Source organism: Leucoraja erinacea, chromosome 9 (genome assembly GCF_028641065.1).
Source record: "Leucoraja erinacea ecotype New England chromosome 9, Leri_hhj_1, whole genome shotgun sequence".
NCBI classification, from domain to species: domain Eukaryota; kingdom Metazoa; phylum Chordata; class Chondrichthyes; order Rajiformes; family Rajidae; genus Leucoraja; species Leucoraja erinaceus.
The window spans coordinates 16,440,236-16,467,752 of record NC_073385.1 but is presented as its reverse complement, the minus strand read 5'-3'; the positions used below and the strand labels follow the sequence as shown (position 1 = coordinate 16,467,752).

The 27,517-nt window shown below is 41.6% G+C and overlaps 1 protein-coding gene across 6 annotated transcripts in view; it reads left to right on the top strand.

Moving 5' to 3' along the window:
• The window catches only part of foxn3 (forkhead box N3), a 329,549-nt gene that overhangs the window by 222,819 nt on the left and 79,213 nt on the right, over nucleotides 1-27,517 (top strand). For all 6 annotated transcript variants that reach the window (XM_055640202.1, XM_055640201.1, XM_055640200.1 and 3 more), the window contains one exon: nucleotides 13,409-13,470. In XM_055640202.1, the coding sequence (XP_055496177.1) occupies nucleotides 13,409-13,470 (62 nt within the window). The remainder of the gene's footprint in view (nucleotides 1-13,408; nucleotides 13,471-27,517) is intronic.

Genomic DNA, 27,517 nt, shown 5'->3' with positions numbered 1-27,517 from the left:
CCATTCAATATGATCATGGCTGATCATCCAACTCAGTATCCCGTACCTGCCATCTCTCCATACCCTGTGATCCCCTTAGCCACAAGGGCCACATCTAACTCCCTCTTAAATATAGCCAATGAACTGGCCTCAACTACCCTCTGTGGCAGAGAGTTCCAGAGATTCACCACTCTCTGTGTGAAAAAAGTTCTTCTCATCTCGGTTTTAAAGGATTTCCCCCTTATCCTTAAGCTGTGACCCCTTGTCCTGGACTTCCCCAACTCTCTAACATCAGTCTGAAGAATGGTCTTGACCCAAACGTCACCCATTCCTTCTCTCCAGAGATGCTGCCTGTCCCACTGAGTTACTCCAACATTTTGTGTCTACCAGAGAGTCCAGTCTGTGCTGATTATCACGGAAGATGGTATGGCCACAAACACTGAAGATGCTTCCTATCCCCAGCAAATTCCCTCACCTCCGTGGCAGTCTTCTGTGCTGTTTTTGATGGAGATGACCTGCTTCCCATGATCCCCCGCACCAAAGATTGCAAGCTCTGCAGGCATCTGCTGGAAAGGACCACAGGGGGTGTGATGTTAATGAAATGATCAGAGTGAAAACCATTTGAATTTAAGATTCTATGGTAGACACAAAATTTAAGATTTTTTTAAATTGCAGTTTTCTTTCCTTCATGTACGTCAGCTGATGGGCAGCAGTGGTAAAGCAGCATTTGTTTTGTGCACCAAATAATGATGAAATCATATTTTTAGGCAAATCTGTTTCAATGAAGGGTAAGATTGTAAGTCATGACTTTGTGATCAATTGCTCTCAAATAAAATGAAGCAATCACTTTGTTGACATTAGAGGAAGGGCACTGGAGCCGGCTCAAATCCACCATCCTTGATACCTGTAAAAACATCCTTGGGTGCAAGTCCAGAAAACACCAGGACTGGTTTGACGAGAATGACACAGAGATAGAACAGCTCATCTCCAAGGAAAGGAAAGCCTTTCGTGCCTGGCAAAATGATGTAACCTGCAAGGCCAAAAGAGCATATCACTCCAGAGGCAAGGCGGACGTCCAGAGCCGGGTGAGGGAGCTTAAGAACCCTTGTGTTAAGAACCCTTGTGTGAACCCTTGACAGATAAGGCTCTGGAAATCCACAGACTGGCAGACTCGGGTGACACCAGAGGCTTCTTCAGCGCTACTAAGGCCGTCTATGGTCCAAGCTACCGATACTTAACAAGGCCCCTTAACAAAGGCTTTTGACTCGGTAGACCGCCAGGCTCTTTGGAGCATACTATCAAGGTACGGTTGTCACGACAAGTACATCAGAATATTGAGGCTTCGACATAATGGCATGTCAGTCACAGTGCTCAGCAACTGCGGCTCTGAGTCCGAGCCCTTCACTGTGGACGCGGGGGCCATACAGGGATGCATCATCGCACCCACCCTGTTTGTTGTCTTCATTGCTGCCATACTTCACCCCATCGGTGAAGAGCTGCCACAGGGGATCCCAATCCTCTACAGAACTGACGGTGGGCTCTTCAACCTTAATAGGTTGTAGGCCAAAAGCAAAGTCAGTAACACCGCCATCATGGAGCTTCAGTACGCATACCACTGCGCCATTGCAGCGCACTCTACAGAAGACCTCCAGGGCATCCTGAATGTCTTTGCCAAGCCTTAAATATCAAGAAGACCCAGGTCCTACATCAACCTCCACCCAACTAGCCGTCTACAAAAGTGGACAATACCACACTTGAAAACGTTGATCACTTCCCCTACATTGGCTGCATTCTTTCCTCATAAGCTGACATCGACTTTGAGGTCAACCATCGCCTGAGTTGTGCCAGCGGAGCCTACGCCACACTCAGGAAAAGAGTCTTTGAAGACTGAGACCTAAAGGCCCAAACAAAACTGCTGGTCTACAGAGCCGTTGTCCACTCCACCCTGTTGTATGGAGCCGAGTCATGGACCACCTACATCAGGCACCTGAGAGCCCTGGAACAATACCATTAAAGATCCTTACGAAAGATTCTGAGGATCAGCTGGGAGGCCAAACGCACCAACATTTTGGAGGAAACCAACATGACCAGCATCACCACCACAATAATGCAGCACCAACTTAGATGGACTGGCCATGTCATCCGCATGTCCAACACACGTCTCCCTAAAGAGATCTTGTACTCTCAATTGAAGGAAGGTCGGCGAGCCCCCGGTGGGCCAAAGAAACGCTTCAAGGACAACATCAAGAACAGTCTGAAGAAATTCCACATCACATCAAACAACTGGGAGCACATTGCACTGGACAGGTGCTCCTGGAGGAAATCCGTGCAGGAAGGAGCTGCACGTCACGAAATGGAACTACGCCGTGTCGCAGAGACAAAGCGACAGCACCGTAAGGAGAGAGAGAAGGGGCTCGACGACTACCAACCACCGCCAGTCTCCACTGCCGATGTTGCACCAAGGTGTGTGGATCATGGATCGGCCTCTACAGACATCTGCAGACCCGCAAGTATACGACCCTATGGAGAGGACAGACATACTCGTTTCAAGTGACCGCCGATGACCTCCCTACCATCGAGGGGATCTATCGCAGTCGCTGCCTCAACAAGGTTGGCAATATCATCAAGGATCCACATCATCCTGGCCACACACTCATCTCCCCGCTACCTTCAGGTAGAAGGTACAGAAGCCTGAAGAATGTAACATTCAGGTTCAGAAACAGCTGGTTCCCCACAGTCATCAGGCTATTAAACTCAACAAACAAAACTCTGAACATTAATAGCCCATTATCTGTTTATTTGCACTTTATCTGGTTTATTTATTCATGTGTGTATATATTTATACAATGGTATATGAACACACTGATCTGTTCCGTATTCATGCCTTCTATAATTCTGTTGTGCTGAAGCAAAGCAAGAATTTCATTGTCCTATCTGGGACACATGACAATAAAATCTCTTGAATCTTGAATCTTCAAGAGAAAATGGGTGCAAAAACCATTGCAATTTTGTAATGATTTTGCAGTAAAATGGCAAAATAGGTCAAGTTTTCAGGCATAAATTATGGCTTTTCATAGAATGTTGCCTAAAGAAATTTTATGAAATCCATGCCGTAAGTGAAGTTCATTCATGTTATCACTCACATTACAAAATCATGAAAGGAATAGATCGGGTAGATGCACATAGTCTCTTGCCCAGAGTAGGGGAATCGAGGACCAGAGGACATAGGTTCAAGATGAAGGGGAAAAGATTTAATAGGAATCTGAGGAGTAACTTTTTTAAACAAAGGGTGGTGGGTGTATGGAACAAGTTGCCAGAGGAGATAGTTGAAGCTGGGACTATCCCAACGTTTAAGAAACAGTTAGACAAGTTTAGTTTTAGTTTACTTTAGAGAACAGCGCGGAAACAGGCCCTTCGGAAAACCACCGAGTCAGCACCGACCAGTGATCCCCACGCACCAACACTATCCTACAGACAGTCTAGGGACCATTTACACATGCACCAAGCCAATTTATCTACATGCATGTATGTCTTTGGAGTGTGGAAGGAGACCGAAGATATGGGAGTAAACCCATGCGGTCACGGGGAGAACGTACAAACTCCGTACAGACAGCACCCATCGAACCCGGGTCTCCGGCGCTGTAAGGCAGCAACTCTACTGCTGCGTCACCGTGGCCGCCCAATGGATAGGACAGGTTTGGAAGGATATGGACCAAGCACAGGCAGGTGGGACTAGTGTAACTGGGATATGTTGGCCGGTGTGGGCAAGTTGGTCAGAATGGCCCTTCCACTCGGTATCACTCTATGACTCTAAATCGAAACACGCAAAACAGTACATGCTGGAATCTTGAGCAAAACACAAAGTGCTAGAGGAATTCAGCAGGTCAGGTAGCATCTGGAAGGGGATGGACATGTGACGTTTTGGGTTGGGACTCTTCTTCAGACTCTGATTTTGGGTCGGGCCATTTGTCTGAAGAAGAGTTCTAACCTGTAACGTCGACTGATCACGCAGCCGTGAGAGGTGCCAGTGTTGAGAGTCAGTGGAAATGTTGTGTGCAGTAGTGTTTTTTTCGTGAAGACACCAAATTTTTTTTGAAGTTACCGAATATTACATCCAAGTTTTATGATATTAGAGTATTTATCTTTATTTTTTAAGAATTTATTTAAATAGTTTCTGCCCTTTTTGTGAGCATTGAATGAGCAGTTTACCTGTGTTAGAAACATAGAAACATAGAAAATAGGCCCTTCGAGCCTGCACCGCCATTCAATATGATCATGGCTGATCATCCAACTCAGTATCCTGTACCTGCCTTCTCTCCATACCATCTCTGTGTGAAAAATGTTTTCCTCATCTCGTTCCTAAAAGATTTCCCCCTTATCCTTAAACTGTGACCCCTTGTTCTGGACTTCCCCAACATCGGGAACAATCTTCCTGCATCTAGCCTGTCCAACCCCTTAAGAATTTTGTACGTTTCTATAAGATCCCCCCTCAATCTTCTAAATTCTAGCGAGTACAAACCGAGTCTATCCAGTCTTTCTTCATATGAAAGTCCTGACATCCCAGGAATCAGTCTGGTGAACCTTCTCTGTACTCCCACTATGGCAAGAATGTCTTTCCTCAGATTAGGAGACCAAAACTGTACGCAATACTCCAGGTGTGGTCTCACCAACACCCTGTACAACTGCAGTAGAACCTCCCTGCTCCTATACTCAAATCCTTTTGCTATGAATGCTAACATACCATTCGCCTTCTTCACTGCCTGCTGCACCTGCATGCCTACTTTTAATGACTGGTGTACCATGACACCCAGGTCTCGTTGCATCTCCCCCTTTCCTAATCGGCCACCATTCAGATAATAATCTACTTTCCTGTTTATGCCACCAAAGTGGATAACCTCACATTTATCCACATTATACTGCATTTTCCATGCATTTGCCCACTCACCCAGCCTATCAAGTCACCTTGCAGCTTCCTAGCATTCTCCTCACAGCTAACACTGCCCCCCAGCTTCGTGTCATCCGCAAACTTGGAGATGTTGCATTCAATTCCCTCGTCCAAATCATTAATATATATCGTAAATAGCTGGGGTCCCAGAACTGAGCCTTGCGGTACCCCACTAGTCACTGCCTGCCATTGTGAAAAGGACCCGTTTACTCCTACTCTTTGCTTCCTGTCTGCCAGCCAGTTCTCTATCCACATCAATACTGAACCCCCAATACCGTGTGCTTTAAGTTTGTATACTAATTTCTTATGTGGGACCTTGTCGAAAGCCTTCTGAAAGTCCAGATATAACACATCCACTGGTTCTCCCTTATCCACTCTACTAGTTACATCCTCGAAAATTTCTATAAGATTCGTCAGACATGATTTACCCTTCATAAATCCATGCTGACTTCGTCCAATGATTTCACCACTTTCCAAATGTGCTGCTATCCCACCTTTAATAACTGATTCTAGCAGTTTCCCCACTACCGGCGTTAGACTAACTGGTCTGTAATTCCCCGTTTTCTCTCTCCCTCCCTTTTTAAAAAGTGGTGTTACATTAGCTACCCTCCAATCCTCAGGAACTACTCCAGAATCTAAAGAGTTTTGAAAAATTATCACTAATGCATCCGCTATTTCTGGGGCTACTTCCTTAAGTACTCTGGGATGCAGCCTATCTGGCCATGGGGATTTATCGGCCTTTAATCCATTCAATTTACCTAACACCACTTCCCGGCTAACCTGGATTTCACTCAGTTCCTCCATGTCATTTGACCCCCAGTCCCCTGCTATTTCCAGCAGATTATTTATGTCTTCCTTAGTGAAGACAGAACCAAAGTAGTTATTCAATTGGTCTGCCATGTCCTTGTTCCCCATGATCAATTCACCTGTTTCTGACTGCAAGGGACCTACATTTGTTTTAACTAATCTTTTTCTCTTCACATATCTATAAAAGCTTTTGCAGTCAGTTTTTATGTTCCCTGCCAGTTTTCTTTCATAATCTATTTTCCCTTTCCTAGTTAAGCCCTTTGTCCTCCTCTGCTGGTCTCTGAATTTCTCCCAGTCCTCTGGTAGGCTGCTTTTTCTGGCTAATTTGTACGCTTCATTTTTTGTTTTGATACTATCCCTGATTTCCCTTGTTATCCACGGATGCACTACGTTCCCTGATTTATTTTTTTGCCAAACTGGGATGAACAATTGTTGTAGTTCATCCATGCAGTCTTTAAATACCTTCCATTGCATATCCACCGTCAACCCATTAAGAATCAATTGCCAGTCTATCTTCGCCAATTCACGTCTCATACCCTCAAAGTTACCTTTCTTTAAGTTCAGGACCCTTGTTTCTGAATTAACGATGTCACTCTCCATCCTAATGAAGAACTCAACCATATTATGGTCACTCTTGCCCAAGGGGCCACGCACAACAAGACTGCTAACTAACCCTTCCTCATTACTCAATAGTTAGCAAAATTGTAGGCACACTGTAGGAATGCATTCTCACTTGACGTTTAGATAAAATACTTTGTTAGTTTACCTTGCTGGTTACTCTCGAGTATCTCACAGAGCAATACTGATACATATAGCTCACTCTTATTCAAAATCATGTTGTAAGATCTTTTACATTCACATAAGTGGACCGATGGGGTTTGGTTTTAACATCTTAACCATGTAACAGCTCATTTTTGCTAACTGTATTCTCTCCAGAAAACTCCTGTACAGTCAACACATCTGCAAAGTCAAGGTTGCAGTGCTCTTAATTTAAGTGCCTAGTCACCATAACCTATAATACAGAATTTTCAAAATATTATTTTGTTTTAGAATTATATTTGAAAAGGTTCAATTATTAAATTTCGGGAATTTTGTTATTTTACCTCTGAACTTCGTGATTTTCTTGCAGCCAGGATGAACTGACAAGGGTACGCTAACTGCCACCAATTGGTTTTGAGACTAAACAGGCAAACCTTTGTGAAAGGCAAATTTAATTTCTTGAAAATAGAATTGAGATTTGCAATATAAAAGTGATTTTTTGTTCCCTGAGCACAGAGTCTTTTGCCCAGAGTAGGGGTATCGAGAACCGGAGGACATAGGTTTAAGGTGAGGGGGGAAAGATTTAATAGGTACCTGAGGGGGTAATTCTTCTACACAAAGTGTGGTGGATAAATGGAACAAACTGCTAGAGGAGATAGCTGAGGCAAGTACTATCATAACATTTAAGGGACATTTGCACAAGTACATGAATAGGATCAGTTTAGAGGGATATGGGCCATGGGCAGGCAGGTGGGACTAGTGTTATTGAGGCATGTTGTTCAGCATGGGCAAGTTGGGCCATAGGGCCTGTTTCCACGCCCCTACGACTCTGAAAACTAAACATGTCAAAAATGGTTCTTAAAACTTTTCACGCAATATCTTTCAAGCCATTACAAGAGGCTGCTGAGTGGTGAACTCAGCTTGGTCCATCACAGGCACAGCCCTCCCATCCATGAAAAGCATTGACATGAGGCTCTACCTCAAGAAGGTGTCATCTATCATTAAGGATGCCCACCATCTGGGCCATGTCCACTTCTTGCTCTACCATAGGGCAGGATGTACAGAAGCCTGAAGTCACGCATCACAAGGTTCAGGAACAGCTACTTTCCACAACCATTACTTTTTTGAACTCACCTACACATCCCTAAACCTACCTCAGTACAGAACATCACAGACAGCCTCTTACACTTCTTTATTTATTTATTTATTATTTTATTTTTTATTATTATTATTAGAAGTACAGTAAATTACAATAATACACATCAGATATATCTTATTACATTTGTTGTACCACTTCGTTTTTCGAGCTTTAAAAAAGATAGAAATAAAAGAAGTAAGGAAAGTGAGCAAGAATCGTGAAGGTGCAGGAAAGTGTTGGGAAAAGAAAGCCCCTTAGAGAGAAAGTTAGAGAAGGAAGTAAAGAAAGGAAACAAGACCCTAGAAAGAAAAGAAAAAAAAGGAAAAACAATCGCTCTATTGTAACACAAAACTCGCAAAAAAGGATATACCAACTGTGTTTTTTTTTTATTTTTATTTATTTTATACCCCCCGTTACCAGATCCTGGTACCATTTATATTTTAAATTACTATTGCACCTTATGCTTGTAATAGTTCCATAAATGCAGACCACGTCTTTTGGAAGTGGTCTGCTTTGCCTCTTACATTTCTAACTGTGTTTTTTGCACATCCTTTTATTTTTACTCTCTTGAAGAATTTATGTATAATTTCATTGTTCAGTTTCGGAGCATATAACAATTGACTCTTGGCTCTCCTGCTTGTGTGTGCTGCTTGAGTCTGTGCCTGTGATGCTGCTGGAAGCAATATTTTCAGTGTACCTGTACCTCCTCCTACTAAACGCAACCATAAGCAAGCCCATTTAGTTAAGGGGCACAGTAACATGAAGCATGATAAAAAAGTAATTTACTATTTTATGAGTGCATTTCACCTTTAGCCTTAGAACTGCAGAATTAGGTTGCATTTTTGACCTTACTCCCAACTTCATGGAACATTTATGATCAGGTTAATTTAGAGCACTGATTGCAATGGACAGCAAAGGTTTTGAAGCCCGAAGGGTTTTTGTATAAACCTTTTATACTTTTTTGTAATAATGGTTTCTGGTTATGTGCATTTATTCAGTATGATGTACGTTTTCCAGAATGTCTTTGTTTGATAGATATGTTTCTGTCAATTGTAATTTTCCTGAGGGGCCTTCTATTTGAATGTCTCTCATGTGCAGTGATGAGCAACCTATGGATTTGACTTATTCTCAGTATGAGAACTTCATTCCAAATAATAGAACAAATCTTGTCATTTCTCTGTCCCTGAGCACTCAATATAAGTCCATGCCAAACCATCCAGCTTCCACAAGTAAACTACCGCTTCAATGAATGAAGATAATGCCCATCTCTGGTAGCTCAAAGCTGCATATAGCTGAGGAAACTAATGTAATAGCCATTATTTTAATATTCAGAAAAAAATTCTGCTATTTCGACACGTGTAAACAGGGCCGGCTTTCAGCCGATTGGACTGATTGCTCCCAATTGGGCTCCGCGCCTAAGGGGGCCCCTCGCTAGAATAATCGGGTAGATCTACCCCGGGTGGAGGAGGAAGATTGTGGTGGAGACAGTAGAGGGGGAAGAAAGGGGTAGACGGGGAGAGGGGTGTGAGGGGGAATGGAGAGGGGGAGGTCCCTCACGGTTCCAGGGCAGCGCTCCCGCCCCTCCAGTCACCGTGCTTCACGCACACAGCCCCGGCTCCACCCCTCTCTCTCCCCGGGGAGACGCTGTGAACAATACAGGGAGGGCCGGGCCGGGGGTTGGAGCAACGTTTACAAACCTTGGCCTCAGTTCACATGCGTTCGCCCGGACCCCGGTATCCGCTCCCGCTGCCGGCCCTCTCCATCCCTTCTCCTCTTCCATTTCCTCCCTCCCTTCCCTTCTACCCTCCCTCCCTTCTCTCATTCCCTCCTTCCTCTCTCTCTTTTCCCTTCTCTCCTTCCCACCCTCCCTTCTTTTTCTCCTTCCTCTCTCTCTTTTCCCTTCTCTCCTTCCCACCCTCCCTTCTTTTTCTCCTTCCTCTCTCTCTTTTCCTTTATCTCCTTCCCGCCCTCCCTTCTTTCTCTCCTTTCCTTCCTCCCTTCTTTCTCTACTTCCCTCACACCCTTATCTCCTTCCTCCCTTCTCTCCCTCCCTCCCTTCCTTCTCTCCTTCCCTCCCACACACATCACGCACAGACAACTGACACACACACACACAACTAAGTTAGGATGGTGTAGAAGCCCAAAGGGTAGGATGGGGCTGAAGCCCAAAATTCAATGCCTGGACTGGTTTTTTTGCCAATAGTTATTGGTTTTCCAGGATCCAGTTAATTAAATTACTTTTTTTTTTCATTTCACAGTCACTAAAACAAGTGGTATTGTAACCATGTACTTTTCAGAGGTGATCAACACATTTTGTTTGTTACTTGTAGGCTTACATCTATGCAATTTTATATTAAAATGTAGCTTAGATCTGTTTGGTCCATTAACTCGCAGGCACTTTTTAAGCGCAAATTTTGATTACTTTCCATTTTACCATAGAGATATAAAGTCTATAATAGACTTTATTTTTATTTCTAGGATTCCACAGACCTTGGCTGGGAACCTGGGGCTCACCAACATTGTTCCCAATTGGGCCCCGCACTTCCTAAGGCCGGCCCTGTGTGTAAAATTGTAAAAAAGTGTAAAATTTCAAGGGTCTTGCTTGCAGTACCACCATTTTGTGGATAGCCCTGGAAGTGATGTTGAAAATAACCTCTATATCTTTAAAATATTTTTCATGATCTCTTATAACGTTGGTGCACCTCCTAGTTTGGTCGGCTTAGACTGCTAACAGTATACTTTTCATCTGACTAGTTCCTGCCATCATTTTTCTGGCCAATTTCTGAAGTATAGCAAAATGGTACGGCTAAATGCCCTGAAACTGTAAATATGTTGATCTACACCAAAGTTTCATTGCACAGACTATTTTTTCTGTTTGCTCAGAATTGTTACAGTTCCCTCCATAATGTTTGGGACAAAGACCCTTCATTTATTTATTTGCCTCTGTACTCCACAATTTGAGATTTATAATAGAAAAAATCTATTGGGGTTAAAGTGCACATTGTCAGATTTTATTAAAGGCCATTTTTATACATTTTGGTTTCACCATGGAGAAATTAGAGCAATGTTTATACATAATCCCCTCATTTCAGGGCACCATAATGTTCGGGACACGACAATGTCATGTAAATGAAAGTAGTCATGTTTAGTATTTTGTTGCTTGTCCTTTGCATGCAAAGTCTGCGATTCATGGACATCACCAGTTACTGGGTGTCTTCTCTGGTGATGCTCTGCCAGGCCTGTATGCAGCCATTAGCTTATGCTTGTTTTGGGGGCTGGTCCCCTTCAGTTTTCTCTTCAGCATATTAAAGGCATGCTCAATTGGGTTCAGATCAGGTGATTGACTTGGCCACTCAAGAAGTGACCATTTTTTAGCTTTGAAAAATTCCTTTGTTGTTTTAGCAGCATGTTTGGGATCATTGTCTTGCTGTGGAATGAACCACCGGCCAATGAGTTTTGAGGCATTTGTTTGAACTTGAGCAGATAGGATGTGTCTATACACTTCAGAATTCATTATGCTACTATCATCAGCAGTTGTATCATCAGTGATGATAAGTGAGCGAGTACCTTCAGCAGGCATACATGGCCAGGCCATAACACCCCTACCACTGCGTTTCACAGATGAGGTGGTATGCTTTGGATCTTGGGCAGTTCCTTCTCTTCTCCATACTTTGCTCTTGCCATCACTCTGATATAAGTTAATCTTCGTCTCATTTGACCACAAGTCCTTTTTCCAGAACTGTGGTTGCTCTTTTAAGTACTTCTTGGCAAGCTGTAACCTGGCCATCCTATTTTTGCGGCTAACCAATGGTTTGCATCTTGCAGTGTAGCCTCTGTATTTCTGTTCATGAAGTTTTCCGCGGACAGTGGTCATTGACAAATCCACACCTGACTACTGAAGAGTGTTTCTGATCTGTCGGACAGGTGTGTGGGGATTTTTCTTTATTATAGAGAGAATTCTTCTGTCATCAGCTGTGGAGGTCTTCCTTGGCCTGCCAGTCCCTTTGCGATTAGTAAGCTCACCAGTGCTCTCTTTATTCTTATTGATGTTCCAAACAGTTGATTTTGGTAAGCATAAGGGTTGGCTAATGTCTCTAACAGTTTTATTTTTGTTTCTCAGTCTCATAATGGCTTCTTTGACTTTCATTGGCACAACTTTGGTCCCCATGTTGATAAACAGCAGTAAAAGTTTCCAAAGGTGATGGGAAGACTGGAGGAAAGACTAGGTGCTGAGAGCTCTCTCATACCTGCATTAAGGAGGCATTAAAACACACCTAGGCAATTACAAACGCCTGTGAAGCCATGTGCCTCAAACATTATGGTGCCCTGAAATGGGGGGACTATGTATTCTATTACAAATCTCAAATTGTGGAGTACAGAGGCAAATAAATAAATGATGAGTATTTGCCCCAAATATTATGGAGGGCACTGTACTTCAGATAAGTGTGCAGGAATGAATTGCAGTTGCTGGTTTAAACTGAAGATAGCCACAGAAAGTTGGAGTAACAGCGGGTCAGGCAGCGTCTCTGGAGAATAGGAATAGGTGATGTTTCGGGCCGAGAGCTTTCTTCAGATTGACAGTCAGACGAAAGGGAAACGAGAGATATAGATGGTGAAAGACTTCAGATAAGTCTCAATCTACGTACAGCATTGCTGTTTTGTTGGGTTGATCTCAAATAAATAAGATAGGGCATTTGTTTAGTTGCAGTGTTTTGGTGTCTATAACATTGAACTTGGAGACAACGGAGCAAAATTGTTTTGAACTAGTACTCTAAGAGCTGGGGTATTTGTTCTATTCTTTGCGTTCAGCATCTTTAAAGGATATGATAAAGAGATGCTTGCTTTTGTGTATGGCATCCACAGCCAGCTCAACATCAGTTGGATCATGACAACCTATTGAGCCTTTTCAGGATTCATGATAGGTCGTACGTAAACATAACCAATCTACCAGCTGGCTCTCAATTTGGTTTTACTATAGGCTTCACAGGACTCAGCGAGGAGACAAAAGATTTCGATTTTATAGTAGCCTTCCTTTTTGGCCGTTCAATTACTAGAAATTTCTCTCTTCACAGATGCTGCCAGACTTTCTGGATAGTTCCAGCATTTTCTGCTTTTACTTTAGCCACTGCTTTTGATTTTTCAAACACCTATATGAGAAGTTACGTAGCATTACTTCCTTGAAAAAAATTGTCTTTGGATTTTGGCTAAATATGCGACCAAATATTGTTGGCTTGCTTGTTTTCAAGAATGACTTTGACAACCGATTATGAGCTACCAACATAAAAAATAAGTTGTGTTTAAAGTGGTGGGGGTATGTTCTCTTGTTGATTATAACTAATGTTAGGTTATTTAATTTGAATCCAAGTGCTGAGCAAGGTCTCCAGGTTGTTGACTTCCTGTTGCTGTAGTCTAAGTGTTTCGATTACTCTTTTGTCTCCTGGGTTCGATGTGTGCTGTTTGTATTTTTCTGTTGTTATAGTTACAGTTGATGTTGTGGAAGAGCCTTGGCTTCAAGGACACTTTATTAAAGGTACCGCTCTGGATTTTCCTCTAATATTAGTTGGTCTTCTGGATGTTGGTTTAACACTTTTCGTAAAGATTTTGGGAAGCAAACAGAAGACCCATTATTGCAAAAATTAATGTTCTGTTTTGGTGCAATGAAATTCCAAAAGGCTTGTAAGCTATTTGGGTTTTTACCTTGTTTTCTTTAAGCTTGTTTGTTTTATCCTGATTTGGGTCTAAAAAGAGTTAGTTAAACAATGTATTCTTATTTTTTTCAGCACATCAAGTCCACCCCTTTGGCCAGGGAGTGCTTGCTTCAAGAAGAACGGAGCCCTTCAAGGTAAGGAGTCCTCCAAGATTTCAGACACCGTAATTTGGTGATTTTTATATCTGGCAATGTTTATGGAATTAATTTATGGTCATATGCATCTCTGCAGTGTTGGAACTTGGATCATAAAATGATTGAATTCTGTATTAGTTTTGTGCTCTAATCCACTAAGATTGAGCAAGTAAAGTGAAATTAAGTGTGGAACAAATTCAAGTCAGAGAGAAATACTTATTGGAAAAGTGCAAGATAGTGACCTGTTAAATCCCAATTTGCAGTCCCTGGTTTACAAGACTAAGAAGGATTAGACCATAGCTCGGAGGCTTGTGTCTTGACAAGAGGGAGTCAGCTCAATTCAAACAATCGTGATCTTTTAAGTTTTGCTTTCTGAAATTCTCATCACAGACTGGCTAAGGTTGAGGCTTTCTCACAGTGTATAAACTGCTCAAGATTCAGCAAAATAGTTTGTGGACTGAACGTCTACGATTTCCAAACAAAAACTCATTCAAACTTATTAAGATAGATGATCCCTGCGTGTTCCTGGACACAGAAATATATCACTGAATGAGCATAAGAAAATAACACCTTTGTGATGAATGTTACCCAAATCACAAAACCGTTCAGAATATAAAGAAACACTTGTTTGATCTTCTTTTCATTTTGCCTTGCAAAATCTATCAATTCACACTTATGAGTTAAATCTGCAATATATCTGCCTATTTTGCTGTCAGTATCCCTCTTCTTCGTCAGTTAGGATCTCCCTTAAGATTCATTACATTTCTATGGTCTGATTCTTTTTTCACCATCCTCCTTGGGCAAATGGAGGATGGTGAAATATCCTCCTTCTATTCCATGCATTAGTTTAGTTTAGAGATACAACATGGAAACAGGCACTTTGGCATACCAAGTCCACTCCATATACTAGTTCATCCATATACTAGATCATCCATATACTAGTTCTATTCAGCACACTAGGGACAATTTACAAGAGCCAATTAACCTACAAATCTGTACATCTTTGGAGTGTGGAAGAAAACTGGTGTTCCCACAGTATTCCTACTATGCTATTGGTAGGGTGTTTCAACCAGCATCACTCCAAAGATGAGACTTTGTCAACACATGCAAATTCTGAGCAGGATTGGGGACATTTGACCCAATAGCCAGTCCTGCTGTTCAATAAGATCATAGCTGAATGTTCACTACCTCCCAACCTTGGTAACCTTTGACATAAAAATATTCACTGCCTTCATGACCTTCCGAAAAAAAATAAATCACAATCTCTGTCTTAAATAGGTATTCCCTATTCTTAAACTTTGATCACTTATACCCAATTCTCCCACAAGAGGAATCATCTGTTCCATATCCAGTCCTGTCCACCCTCAGACTGCTCATTGTTTCAATTGAACTGTCTATATTCTGTTACACTAAGCAGATACAAACCTTGCCTGTATAATCTTCCCTCATAAGACAATCTGCCTCTTCTAGTTATAAGGATAGTACATTTTCTCAGCACAACTCCCTTAATAAGGTAGACACTTGTGCACACAATACTCCAGATCTGGTCTCATCAGTGTGCTTTACATCTGAATGATAATCTCCCTACATTTTTCCAATTCCCCTAGCAATGAATGATAATGATTTTAATTTTCTAATTAACTGCAGTACTACACATTAGCTTTCCACGTGTAGTTGAACAGGGGTTGGCAACCTATGGCCCCAGGGCCGAATCCGGCCCGTAACCCGAAATCATCCGGCCCGCAGGCGTTTTTTTTTCCTCAATCATCCGGCCCGCAGGCGTTTTTTTTTTCCTCAATCATTCCCGCAGACTTCCGTCATCTCCGCTATCTGGAATGTTTAAGAAAGAACTGCAGATGCTGGAAAACACGACGGTAGAAACAAATGCTAGAGTGAGTTTCTCCAGCATTTTTTTCCTACCTCCGGTACCTGGAAGGTGATTTGGCTGTACCGCATCCTGCGCAAAGCCGTCGGCACGGGCACGCACCTTGTGTCTGGGCTTCACTATCGGGATCAGGGTTGTCAGTAGGCCAGGGACGAGCGATTGTGAGTATTTGAGCTCAGTGCTCTGGGTAGCGTCCTCGAAGGGGCGGGATCCATGTGAACATAGATTTGATGCCTGCCATCTGGGGCGGAATAGGGGCGGGATCCATGTGTACACGTGATAGATGTGGCCCGCTATCCGCTCACAGACATATGTCCTGGCCCCTTGGCAGAAAAGGTTGCCGACCACTGTTCTAGAACATCCATGTCCATCTCTAGCTTCTTCTGCCGTTAAGATAATATGCTTTTTCAATTTTCATGCCTAAATGTAAAACTTCACTTTATTCTCCTTTTGACAGATATTCGTCCACTCATTATTCACATAGGCTTGGATAGAATGGATGTGGGGAGGATGTTTCCACTAGTGGGAGAATCTAGGACTAGAGGTCATAGCCTCAGAATCAAAGGATGTTATTTTGGGAAGGAGATGAGGAGGAATTTCTTTAGTCAGAGGGTGGTGAATCTGTGGAATCACAGACGGCAGTGGAGGCAAAGTCAGTGGATATATTTAAGGCAGATAGATAGATTCATTAATTAGTACGGGTGTCAGTGGTTATCGGGAGAAGACAGGAGAATGGAGTTAGGAGGGAGAGATAGATCAGCTATGATTGAATGGCGGAGTAGACGATGGGCCGAATGGCCTAATTCTACTCCTATCACTTATGATCTTATGATTATGTCCTCTTCAAGATTTGCATTTCTGTCATCATGTCAGCAGCAAATTTGACAACCAATTCTTGGGTGCCTTTGTCCCGATAATTTAAATACATTTGCAACGGTTGAATCCCTGCACCAATCTCTTCGGCATACCAATTTTTACACCATACCAAACAGAACAGAAGATCCAAATATGCCTCTTCTGTTTCCTGATAGTTTATCTTGTTTCATTAATCTTCAAGCAAATTAATTCAAACATGGTTAAACCAACTCAGGTGACAGTTACGAATCAACAACATTAATATGGGTCTGAAGTCATAGAATGATCAAGCCAAGAAGGCAGATTTTCTTCCTTTGCAACATATTGACAATCTGACACGTTATGTTCACCATTATTCCACTTAGCGCATATATCTTATTTATTTATTCATCTATCTATCTGCTGGTCTATCTAATTATTTAACATGTTAGATTCCCAGCTCTCATGGTGACATTGAGATTATGTTTTTGGATTACCTCCCATGGATACGAGACCAAAATCATACATCAAACTCTGACAAGTCATTAAACCCAACACCAGTTCCAATATTGATTTCTTGGTAATGTAACTTTTTTTTCTCCAATCTGAATCTGGTAAAGGAGACCCGGTTCCACACTATTTCAGTTTGTCTTGTTATCTTATTGGGTTAGTAGACAAACCTCTTGCACTTCTCAAATTTCTGTTCCTTCCAGATGAATAAATAGCCTAAGATGTGTTATCTGAACATCAGTTGACATGATTATTGATTATTGGTGTTTAAAGTTTATTGAAAATAATTTTGGCGACCATGATCAGTTGGTCATCAAGGTGGATTGCTGATAATCATAAGGGAGTTAAGAAGTATTTATGGTGTCATTTAGTATATGTATTGGTTTATTATTATCATGTGTACTGAGGTACAGTGAAAAAGTTTGTTTTGCATGCTTTCCAGGGCAGTCATACGATACATGAATACAATCAACAATGTATTGCAAAAGAGAAAGTACTATAATGTTAGACCTACAGGGAAACTGCGCATAAAAAAAGTGCAAAGGCCACAATCGGGTAGATTGGGCGGTCGGGAATACATCCTCATTTTTTGAGTAGTCCGTTCAAATTGTTTGAAAATGGAGGAGAAGAATTTGGTGGTATCTGCTTTCAAGCTTTTATATCTTCTGCCCGATACGGGAGAAGAGGGTATGACCAGGATGTGCGTGGTCCTTCATTATGTTGGCTGCTCTCCCGAGGCAGTGACTAGATGGAGTCAATGTGGGGAAGGAGGGGTGGGGAAGGCTGGTGCTTCTGTGGAAATTGGCGAGTGATTTGTCAAATTTCCTTCTGAGGATGTGGAGATGTTGATGTGCTTTTTTGATCATATCATCAATATGGTTGGATCATGGCAAATGGTTTGTGATATTTACACCATGGAACTTGAAGCTCCAGACTCTCTCCACTGCAGCACCATTGATGCAGGCAGGGTGTGCACTGCACTCTGTCTCCTGAAATCAATGACTAGTTCCTATATTTTGGTGACATTGAGGGACTTTTGTCATGATATCATGTTACTGAGCTCTCTATCTCCGTCTGGTACTTCATTTCGTTATTGTTTGAGACCTGGCTCATTCTGATGGAATCTCCTGCAAACTTGTAAATCGAGTAAGAGCAAAGTTTGGCCACTCAGAGTGTGCAGGGAGTATATATACCAAGGAGCTACGGTTGCAGTCTAGCAGAGCTACACTGTTGAGAATTATCATCTTACAAAATAGCTAATGCCAACTGGATTCTTTAACATTATTTGTTGTGAATTGATGGCTGAATGTTGCAAATAGCCTCCAGAAATGTCCACCTTGTAGTTGTAACCAGAATGTCTTTTAATATGTAACATTGTAAAACCAATGGTACATTAATTATATGTATTTTTACTCTGAAGCTGCACCCTAATTCTTCTTCTTGTGATTCTCGGTATTTATGTGTATTTATGATACGATACGATATGATAGAATTAAGGGAAATTGATCTGCCAACAGTCATAAAATACAAAATACATGAAACATGAAATTAAAGTGACGAGTGGAAAGGATTGGGGTTGTGCAAAGATTAGATGGGGGGGGTAATATATATATAGAAATATAGAAATTTTCTGAATTGTTCTGTGGATTATAATCTGATTTTACAGCAGTTGGAATTAACCACAATCATGATGTCATTGGGAATTTGAAAATTAGTTTCAAAGTAAGTGCTGCAGAGTGCAAATATTCAGGTGTATTGTGGAGAAAAGAACTAAATAAAATGACCACAACTTCTTCAGTTGGTTGCAACACATCTGACTGTGGGGCAAAGCCATGTATTCCAGGATGATCCATCTTGGATGACCAAGCTGATTGTACCTGGCACAGTAGCCATGGATTCTGCCCTTTATTCAGGACTTTTCTGGTTATGTGAGAACGGAAATAAGGACAACATGCTGCTCACTGCGTGCAAATGGACTGCTTTGTCTCAGTATGGAAGTAAATATGAATAATGATCACTGAGGTGGAACTACATCCGAGCAAGGTATTGATACCCATGGAGTAAATGAAATTGAAGATGATTGAAGATTGAAAGCGTCTTTGCATTTATTTGCCATCGACATTTTTTAGGACTTTTAAAAAAAAAATTTGAGTTTCACATTTAATTGTACATTGAAGACATTAACCAGTCCAACATAGCCACAAGACTATGCACAAAATGCTGCAATAACTCAGTGGGTCTGAGTATCCCCGGAGAGAAAGAATGGTGACGCTCTTCAGATTGAGAGTCGGGGAGAGGGAAACTAGTGGTATGGAAGGGGAATAGACAATAGGTAGGTGCAGGAGTAGTCCATTCGGCCCTTCGAGCCAGCACCGCCATTCAGTGATCATGGCTGATCATCCCCAATCAGTAGGTGTGAAAACGACAGATCAAAGCAGACAATGATCGTAAATGAGAGGGAAAGCTTGTCAGATGAAATATATTGGAAAGTGCCTAGAATGTGTAAAATGACGTCCCTAATAATTTCCCTTGTTTTAACTGTGCATGCATGTATATGTGCTGCAAAATGTTTAGTCTATTTATCACAACTTTTTAAATTGCAAACACTGTCATAGAAACATAGAAAATAGGTGCAGGAGTAGGCCATTCGGCCCTTCGAACCTGCACCGCCATTCAATATGATCATGGCTGATCATCCAACTCAGTATCCCATCCCTGCCTTCTCTCCATACCCCCTGATCCCTTCAGCCGCAAGGGCCACATCTAACTCCCTCTTAAATATAGCCAATGAACTGGCCTCAACTACCTTCTGTGGCAGAGAATTCCACAGATTCACCACTCTCTGTGTAAAAAAATGATTTCCTCATCTCGGTCCTAAAAGTCTTCCCTCTTATCCTTAAACTGTGACCCCTAGTTCTGGACTTCTCCAACATCGGGAACAATCTTCCTGCATCTCGCCTGTCCAACCCCTTAAGAATTTTGTAAGTTTCTAAAAGATCCCCCCTCAGTCTTCTGAATTCCAACGTGTACAAGCCGAGTCTATCCAGTCTTTCCTCATATGAAAGTCCTGCCATCCCTACATGATGGAGTCCTACATGATGGAGTTTGAAACTTTACTCCGGCAATTAGAATTTTAGGCATTTTTGGTTCACTAATGGCATGCACCGTCCCCAACATTAGAGCAGTAGATTGCACCCTGAGCTGCAGCCATCAGATTCATAACTCGAGGGATCACTTAACTGCAATTAGTATTTATTGATGCCTTGATTTTTACCTGCCAGCAAGGGAGGACTTTTTATGGATAAAAATTATCTCCTGCTAGTCACAATTAGTCTGAATATTAGTTTGAACTATTTAGTTCATTTTAGTATAATTTGTTTCTCATTCTATTGTTGTTTAGAAAGATTGTAAGTCATGACTCTCAATTAAAATTAAGCGATCACTTTGTTCTGGGCAAAATGTACCTGATATTTGGGTAAATCATAACATGAAGAGTTGCTCAAGTTTTTGATGGTGAGAGTCCGAAACAATGATTTATAATTTATGCAGCCAAATCCAATTTCCCGGCATAAATCATAGTTTTTCATAAAGAAATTTTATGAAATCCATGCTGTGAGTGAAACTGCCTATGGAAATGCTTCTTTCATATGGAAACACGAGAAACAGTAGATGCTGGAATCTTGAGCAAAACACAAAGTGCAAAACACAAAACACAAAGAACACAAATTCAGCAGGTCAAGCAGCATCTGGAGGGGAATGGACATGCAATGTTTTGGGTCGGGATCTTTTGTGTGAAGAAAGGTTCCAACCCGTAACATGGACTGAGCACACAACCCTGAGAAGTACCAGTGTTGAAGGTCAGCGGAAATGTTGTGTATAGTACAGTCTTTGTGTTCTTGAAGCCTCATTTTCTTTGGAGCAGCTGAATATTAAATGCCAAGTTTTACGATATTAGAGCATTTATATATATTTTTTAAATTTATTTAAATCTGTTCTGCCTCTGCATGGAGTGTACAGTGGAGAAAGCCATTCTTTTATGTAATCCTACTGTAAGTTAAAAACATGGTAAAGTTTACTGTAGTTTATTTGGTTGCCACGGTGACAGATGGGTGCGATCTGAGTTGGTGAGCCAGCAGCAGCATGTGAGAATGTTCGGTAAGTTCAGTTTTGTGTACTTTGATGTAAATGATAAGCAAAAAAATGTTTATCATACTTCAAATAACAGCCATTGTTCCTCGTATAGAGAAAATTGCAAACGTGAAGGTTAAATGAGCAACATCCTTTTTATATAAAACAAACCTCAGCTGTGGGATTCTGAGGGGCATTACCTTAAGTTGCTCCTGTATGTACCTTTCTTAATTCAACATCTGATAACAATCATGGAATTAAGCAAGCTTACTATGCAAACATAGGCCAGGAAGAAAGTAAGGTGAGGTAGTAATATGATCACGGCTGATCATCTAAAATCAGTGCCCCAATCCTGCTTTTTCCCCATATCTCTTGATTTCTTTAGCCCTAAGAGCTAAATCTAACTCTCTCTTGAAAACATCCAGTGAATTGGCCTCCACTGCCTTCTGTGCGTTTGTACGTTCTCCCCGTGACATGTGTAGGTTTTCTCCAAGATCTTCGGTTTCCTCCCACACTCCAAAGACATACAGGTTTGTAGGTAACTTGGCTTGGTATAAGTGTAACATTGTCCCTTGTGTGTAGGGTGGTGTTAATGTGCGGGGATCGCTGGTCAGTGCAGGCTCGGTGGGCCAAAGGGCCTGTTTCCATGCTGTATCTCTGTATCTAAATTTATTTAATTAATGCCATCCCTATTGATGGAAAATATATACACCACTCGTCCGAAAAGAGCATTAAGTTTATCTGTGTGCTGACGAGAAGGGAATTGCTTGTGGTAATGTTTTTGTTGCTGACGCTGTAGAAATATGACTTGTTTTATAAAATGCTATCAATCACAATGAGGTTGGAAGCTCAAAGGAATCTGTTGCACCTGTTGAAAGTCTAACATAACAGAGTCTTTCAAGCACATCCATTAGAGGTTCCACTTTATGGAATAGTGATGTCATCCAGAGACACAATTGGTGATACCTGTGAATAACATGGCAACATCAACAATAAGTAAGTTACTAGGTAATTATTCTCAGTTGTATTGTTTGGAATTATTCCTGGCCAAACCATCTATCAAGATAATTAAAGACTGCACGTAGTACTAAGTATAGGAGGTGTACTGCATCCCAGTGAAACAAGGTGCAGTGCTTTTTTTTCACTGTTTAAATGAGCATCATTGCTGGACTGGTCAGCTGAAAATAGACACAAAATGTTGGAGTAACTAAGCGGGTCAGACAGCATCTCTGGAGAAAAGGAATAGGTGACGTTTCAGATCAAGACTCTTCTTTGACTGCTCCCCGGGGCCACCGATGGTGCTGCCGCCGAGCCGTATCTTTACTCCCGCCCCCTGTGAGCCTCTACTGGAGACTCCGCCGATTCTCGCCTCACCAGCGGGCCGGGGCTGCTGCCTCACCCGAGTTCCACGCTCAGCATCAGGCCCACAGCCACCACGCTGCAGACGCCAATACCACACGGTCTGACTCTCCTGGGTCCTACTGCTTACCCCCATCCTACAGGGAGTCTGAAGAAGGGTCTCGACCCAAAATGTCACCTATTCCTTTTTTCCACAGATGCTGTCTGACCCGCCGAGTTACTCCAGCTGTTTGTGTCTATCTTCGGCTTAAACCAGCATCTGCAGTTCTCACCAGACCTTACCCTGTATTGAATACTGCATTTCCACACCCACACAGCCATTTCTTTTCAGAACCTGCCTCCTGCCCATGAAGAGTGAAGGTCTTTTCTTGCTCACAAGTATTTTTACAAGCGCATTATTCCAGTTCATTTAGTCAAAGATTACACTTTACTGCAACACTCTGCAGCACCCAGAATCTGTACACAACCCTTCCCTTCATCACCCTCTATTTTATCAAATCTTTTCCATTGAGCATGTTCCATGTAACTTCACTCGGGGATGTTCGTGCACTACAAAGACATTCACCTCACATACTGTCCCCTTCAACTGTGGAGGGTATAACACCTTCATCTTCTCCCTCACCACCATACAGGGACTTAAAAGTGGCCTCCTCTACATTGGAGAAACCAATCCTAGACCAGGCAACCATTTTGGGGGAAACACCTACATATGCTTTATATGTAGGAACGAACCGCAGATGCTGGTTTAAAAGGAAGATAGACATAAAAAGCTGGAGTGACTTAGCGGGTCAGACAGCATCTCTGGAGAGAAGGAATGGGTGAGGTTTCGGGTCGAGACCCTTCTTCAGACTTGCTTTACACAGTTAATTGCAGTTGGAGCCAATTGACTGATTCTCTCACTTCCGACCTTGTCTGCAGTCACCAGTGCTGATACTTTTTCATGTTATCATTCTCAGGAGATCCTCTCAGTTGAATTATCCAACAATTACAATGCATGACCTATTTATACGCTGGAACAAGATTAACTAAAAAATGTCCAATGCCAAACTAACTGCTGAAACATTTTCTAATGGGACACACCCTGATTACTGTAAACCCAAAATATGAACGTCTGATCGTGGGTTTAAAGCTGCAAAATCCATTTCGTTGTGATGGTTCACCCTTGCAAAGATATGCTGAAAAGTGAAGTTAAATCCATTTAATGCCTCTCATTATCATTGAGCTGTAGCAGTTTGGTTCCAGAGCTGACTCTTCTATCTATTTCAAGTAAGACTACTTCAGGTTTTTTATCTGACCAAAGCATGCACCAATATTAGTAATACATATTATTTCTTTCACCCTTGGAACTTATATTACTGGGAGCATTAGTACTGCCCAGAGGTTCTAATTTAGAAAACCCAATGTAAGCCAGCAAATGATTACTGAAGTATAAACAGTAAAATTTGGATGAATTCTTGAGGGAAACAATTAGGCTTTTGTGTATTGAAATATGAGATGGTGTTCAACCATAAGTTTAAAGAAAGTTTTACTTAAGTAATAGGAACAGGAGTAAGTGTGTTTTGTTGTCATATGTCCCAGATAGAACAATGCATTTTTTACTTGCTGCAGCACAACAGAGTATGTAAACATAATAAATAAAATAACAAAAACTCAGAAAAAAATTCACAATCAATAACAGTGCAATAATAATAATAATAATAATAATAATAATAATAATAATAATAGTCTATTGTAGTTCATAGCTTATAATTATGAGGTTGTAGTGTTTAATAGCCTGATGACTGTTAGAGAAGAAGCTGTTCCTGAACCTGGACGTTGCAGTTCTCAGGCTCCTGTACCTTCTTCCTGATGGCAGTGGTGAGATAAGTGTGTGGCCAGGATGGTGGGAGTCTTTGATGATGTTTGCTGCCTTTTTGAGGCAGCGACTACGATAGATCCCTTCGATGGTGGGGAGGTCAAAGTCGGTGATGGACTGGGCAATATTTACAACTTTTTTCAGTCTTTTCCCCTCCTGGACGTTCAAGTTGCCAAACCATGCCACGATACAACCAGTCAGTATGCTCTCTACCGTGCACCTGTAGAAGTTCAAGAGAATCCTCTTTGACATACCGAATCTCCATAATCCTCTCAGGAAGTAGAGGCGCTGAAATGCTTTCTTTATAATTGCAACAGTGTGCTGTGTCCAGGAAAGATCGTTGGAAATATGTACGCCCAGGAATTAAAAGTTTTTGACTCTCTCCACCATCGTCCCATTGATGTAAACAGGATTGTGGGTCCTCAACCTTCCTCTTCCAAAGTCCACAATCACTTCTTTGGATTTACTGATATTGAGAGCCAAGTTGTTGTGCTGGTACCATTTGATCAGTCAGTAAAATTTCAATTTACCATTCAAGGACCATGTCTTTGAGCTGATTTTCTTTACTGATTCCTAGAACCCTTGATTCTCGCAAGTCCCATCTTCTCATTATGGTCCCAAATGGCCACCTCCTTACATCTTACTATTATTTGACTTTCCATTGAAACTTACCAAGTAATGAAAGGCTTAGATAGAGTGGATGTGGAGAGGATGTTTCCACTAATGGGAGAGTCTAGGAACAGAGGTAATAGCCTCAAAATTAAAGAACATTCTTAAGGAAGATGAGGAGGAATTTTGTTAGTCGGACGTTGGTGAATCTGTGGAATTCATTGCCACAGAAGGCTGTAGAGGTCAAGACATTGGATACTTTTAAGGCAGAGATAGATAGATTCTTGAAATGACAGGTGTCAGGGATTATGGGGAAAAGGTAGGAGAATGGGGTTAAGAGGGAGAGCTAGATCAGCATGATTGAAGAATGCCTGAGTAGACTTGATGGGCTGAATGGCCCAATTCTGCTCCTATCACTTATGGACTTGTAAGAATCTTAAATTTCATTGCGTTCTCCTCCAATAACCATATGCCCATCCAACCAAATTTCTTCCCCTCCCTTGACTTCAATTTTATCCTAGAATTCAAACTAAGAATCTTTTTCAACAGCTTACTTTTAATGTTTCAAAAAGAATACCAGTGCCCAACTAATTGAGCAGTTTTGGTCATTTTTCAATATCAAGTATATTTTTGTTTGACCTTTAATTAGCTGTAATATGGTATGCTAGCTGGGCCTGGTTTAGTTTCTCCGATGATTCTGAAAGATTGGTAATTGTGCAACTGTATTGGAATGGATTTATGGTGCATTACCTGTTTGAAGCTTCATTATGTAACCAAAATCTGTTTGCTAGGGATTCTGTAGAGGTCATTATAAATTTCCATTAAAAGCTGGATTTATATTGGGTGTGATGTTAAAATTAAAAAAAATTCCCAAACTTCAAACAGCTTGGCTCACCCTTTCTCTGTTTGGTATTCTAACTGAGCTGTGACTCTTTTAATTTTAACACTGGACAGCTGCTTTTCCCCAGGCCTCTGGAACAAGTGAAAGGAAGGCAAGTGCAATTGTCTGGAATAGTTCACTTAATTTGCCTATTCTATGCTATCTTAGCCAGGCTGTCTTGTCCTCTGCATGGGCTGCATCTGTCTCTCCCTGCATATCTACCACAAGCACTTACTCTCTGTTGCAGCCTCTTATCCAACATTGCTCACCAGCTTGGATGCCGAGCTTGTCAAGCAACATAGCATCAAGTCACTACAAAGCTTTTCCAAAACAATACCTGCAACAGAACCCCCCTAACAAATTTTGTTTTTACTTTCCTGAGAAATAAATGGTCACATTTTTGTTAGATTTCCTAAATACTCATTGTTGATGCAGATTATCCATTTTACTAATCATGCAGCAGGATACCCATCTCTCCTGCAACCTCAAGCTCAATTGCTCATCATTTAGATAATAAAGATTATTTTTAGTTATGTTTCCTACACATTCCTGAATGAAAATATCTCAGCATTCTTTCTGAAAGAGGTTTTATACGTACTTTCAGAGAAAGAGGGTAACTAGAGAGCGAATAGAGCCCCTCAGAAACCAAAGTGGTCATCTCCGTGTGGGGCCGCTGGAGATGGGCAAGATACTCAATGAGTATTTCTCATCTGTTTTTATTGTGGTGAAAGACACGAATACTGGAGAACTTGCGACAAATAATGATGTCTTGAGGACAGCCAGTATTACGGTCGAGGAGGTGCTGGACATTCTAAGGCGTATGAAGGTGGATAAATCTCCTGGGCCTGATCTGAAATATCCGAGGACACAGTGGGAAGCTAGAGAATAAGTTGCAGGTGTCCTGGCTGAGTAATATGAATCATCATTAGACATAGATGAGGTGCTGGAAGATGGGAGGGTGACTAATGTTGTGGCTCTATTTCAGAAGGGTTGCAGGGAAAAGCCTTGGAACCATAGACCAGTTTAGTTTCCGGATACAGCGCGGAAACAGGCCCTTCGTCTACCGAGTCCACACCGACCCGCGATCCCGGCACACTTACAATATAAACCTGTATGTCTTTGGAGTGTGAGAGATAACTGGATATCCCGGAGAAAACTCACGCAGGTCACAGGAAGAATGTCCAAACACCCTATAGACAAGCACCCATAGTCAGGATCGAAACCGGGTCTCTGGCGCTGTGCAGCAGCAACTCTATCACTGCACCACTGTGCAATCCGGAGTGAGTTTAACATCTGTGGTTGGCAAATTACTGGAGAGGATTCTGAGGTGAGTTGTTTACGAATGTCAATGGCCTGCACTTGGAAGCGGTCTAAAGACTGAAATGAGTAAATAAATCCAATAGATTGTTGCACATGTGGAACAACCTCGTAGGTTTGCTCCAAACAAAGCAACTGGAATTATGGATTCTCTAATCCATTCCTAGAGCTCCAGTGGATACTTGAAAACACTTAAAGATGAATGAATGTAATGAATGGATTAGTTTGTTCCTGAGTGGTTAAAATATACATTGTAAAGAGTGGAAGCTGCTTCTGTGGTTTTGTCAAGTGGGCACAGTACTAGAGGTAGATTTATCAGAAATACAATGCCATCTTTTATGGAAATTATCTCAAATGTGCAAAGAGCATCGTTTGAGCATTGCAATATGATTAACTGCTTGTCTGTGTCCTCGGGGTATTCCAAAATGTTTTTGAACTGTCGTCACAGTTGCTGTGCAAGAAAATGCTGCAGCCACTTGGTGGTTTTGTGGATTCCATGAACATCATATGAAATGAATGACTAATTAATTTCTTTCTGCTTATTGCAATACTTCAGGGAAGAATATTTCTCAAAGCACCAGTCCCAGCAAGAGTATGTAGTTTCAAGGAGGATTAGTGAAAAGCTTTAATTTTTGCAGTAAAATGTTCAGCAATAGACATGAGGCATAAA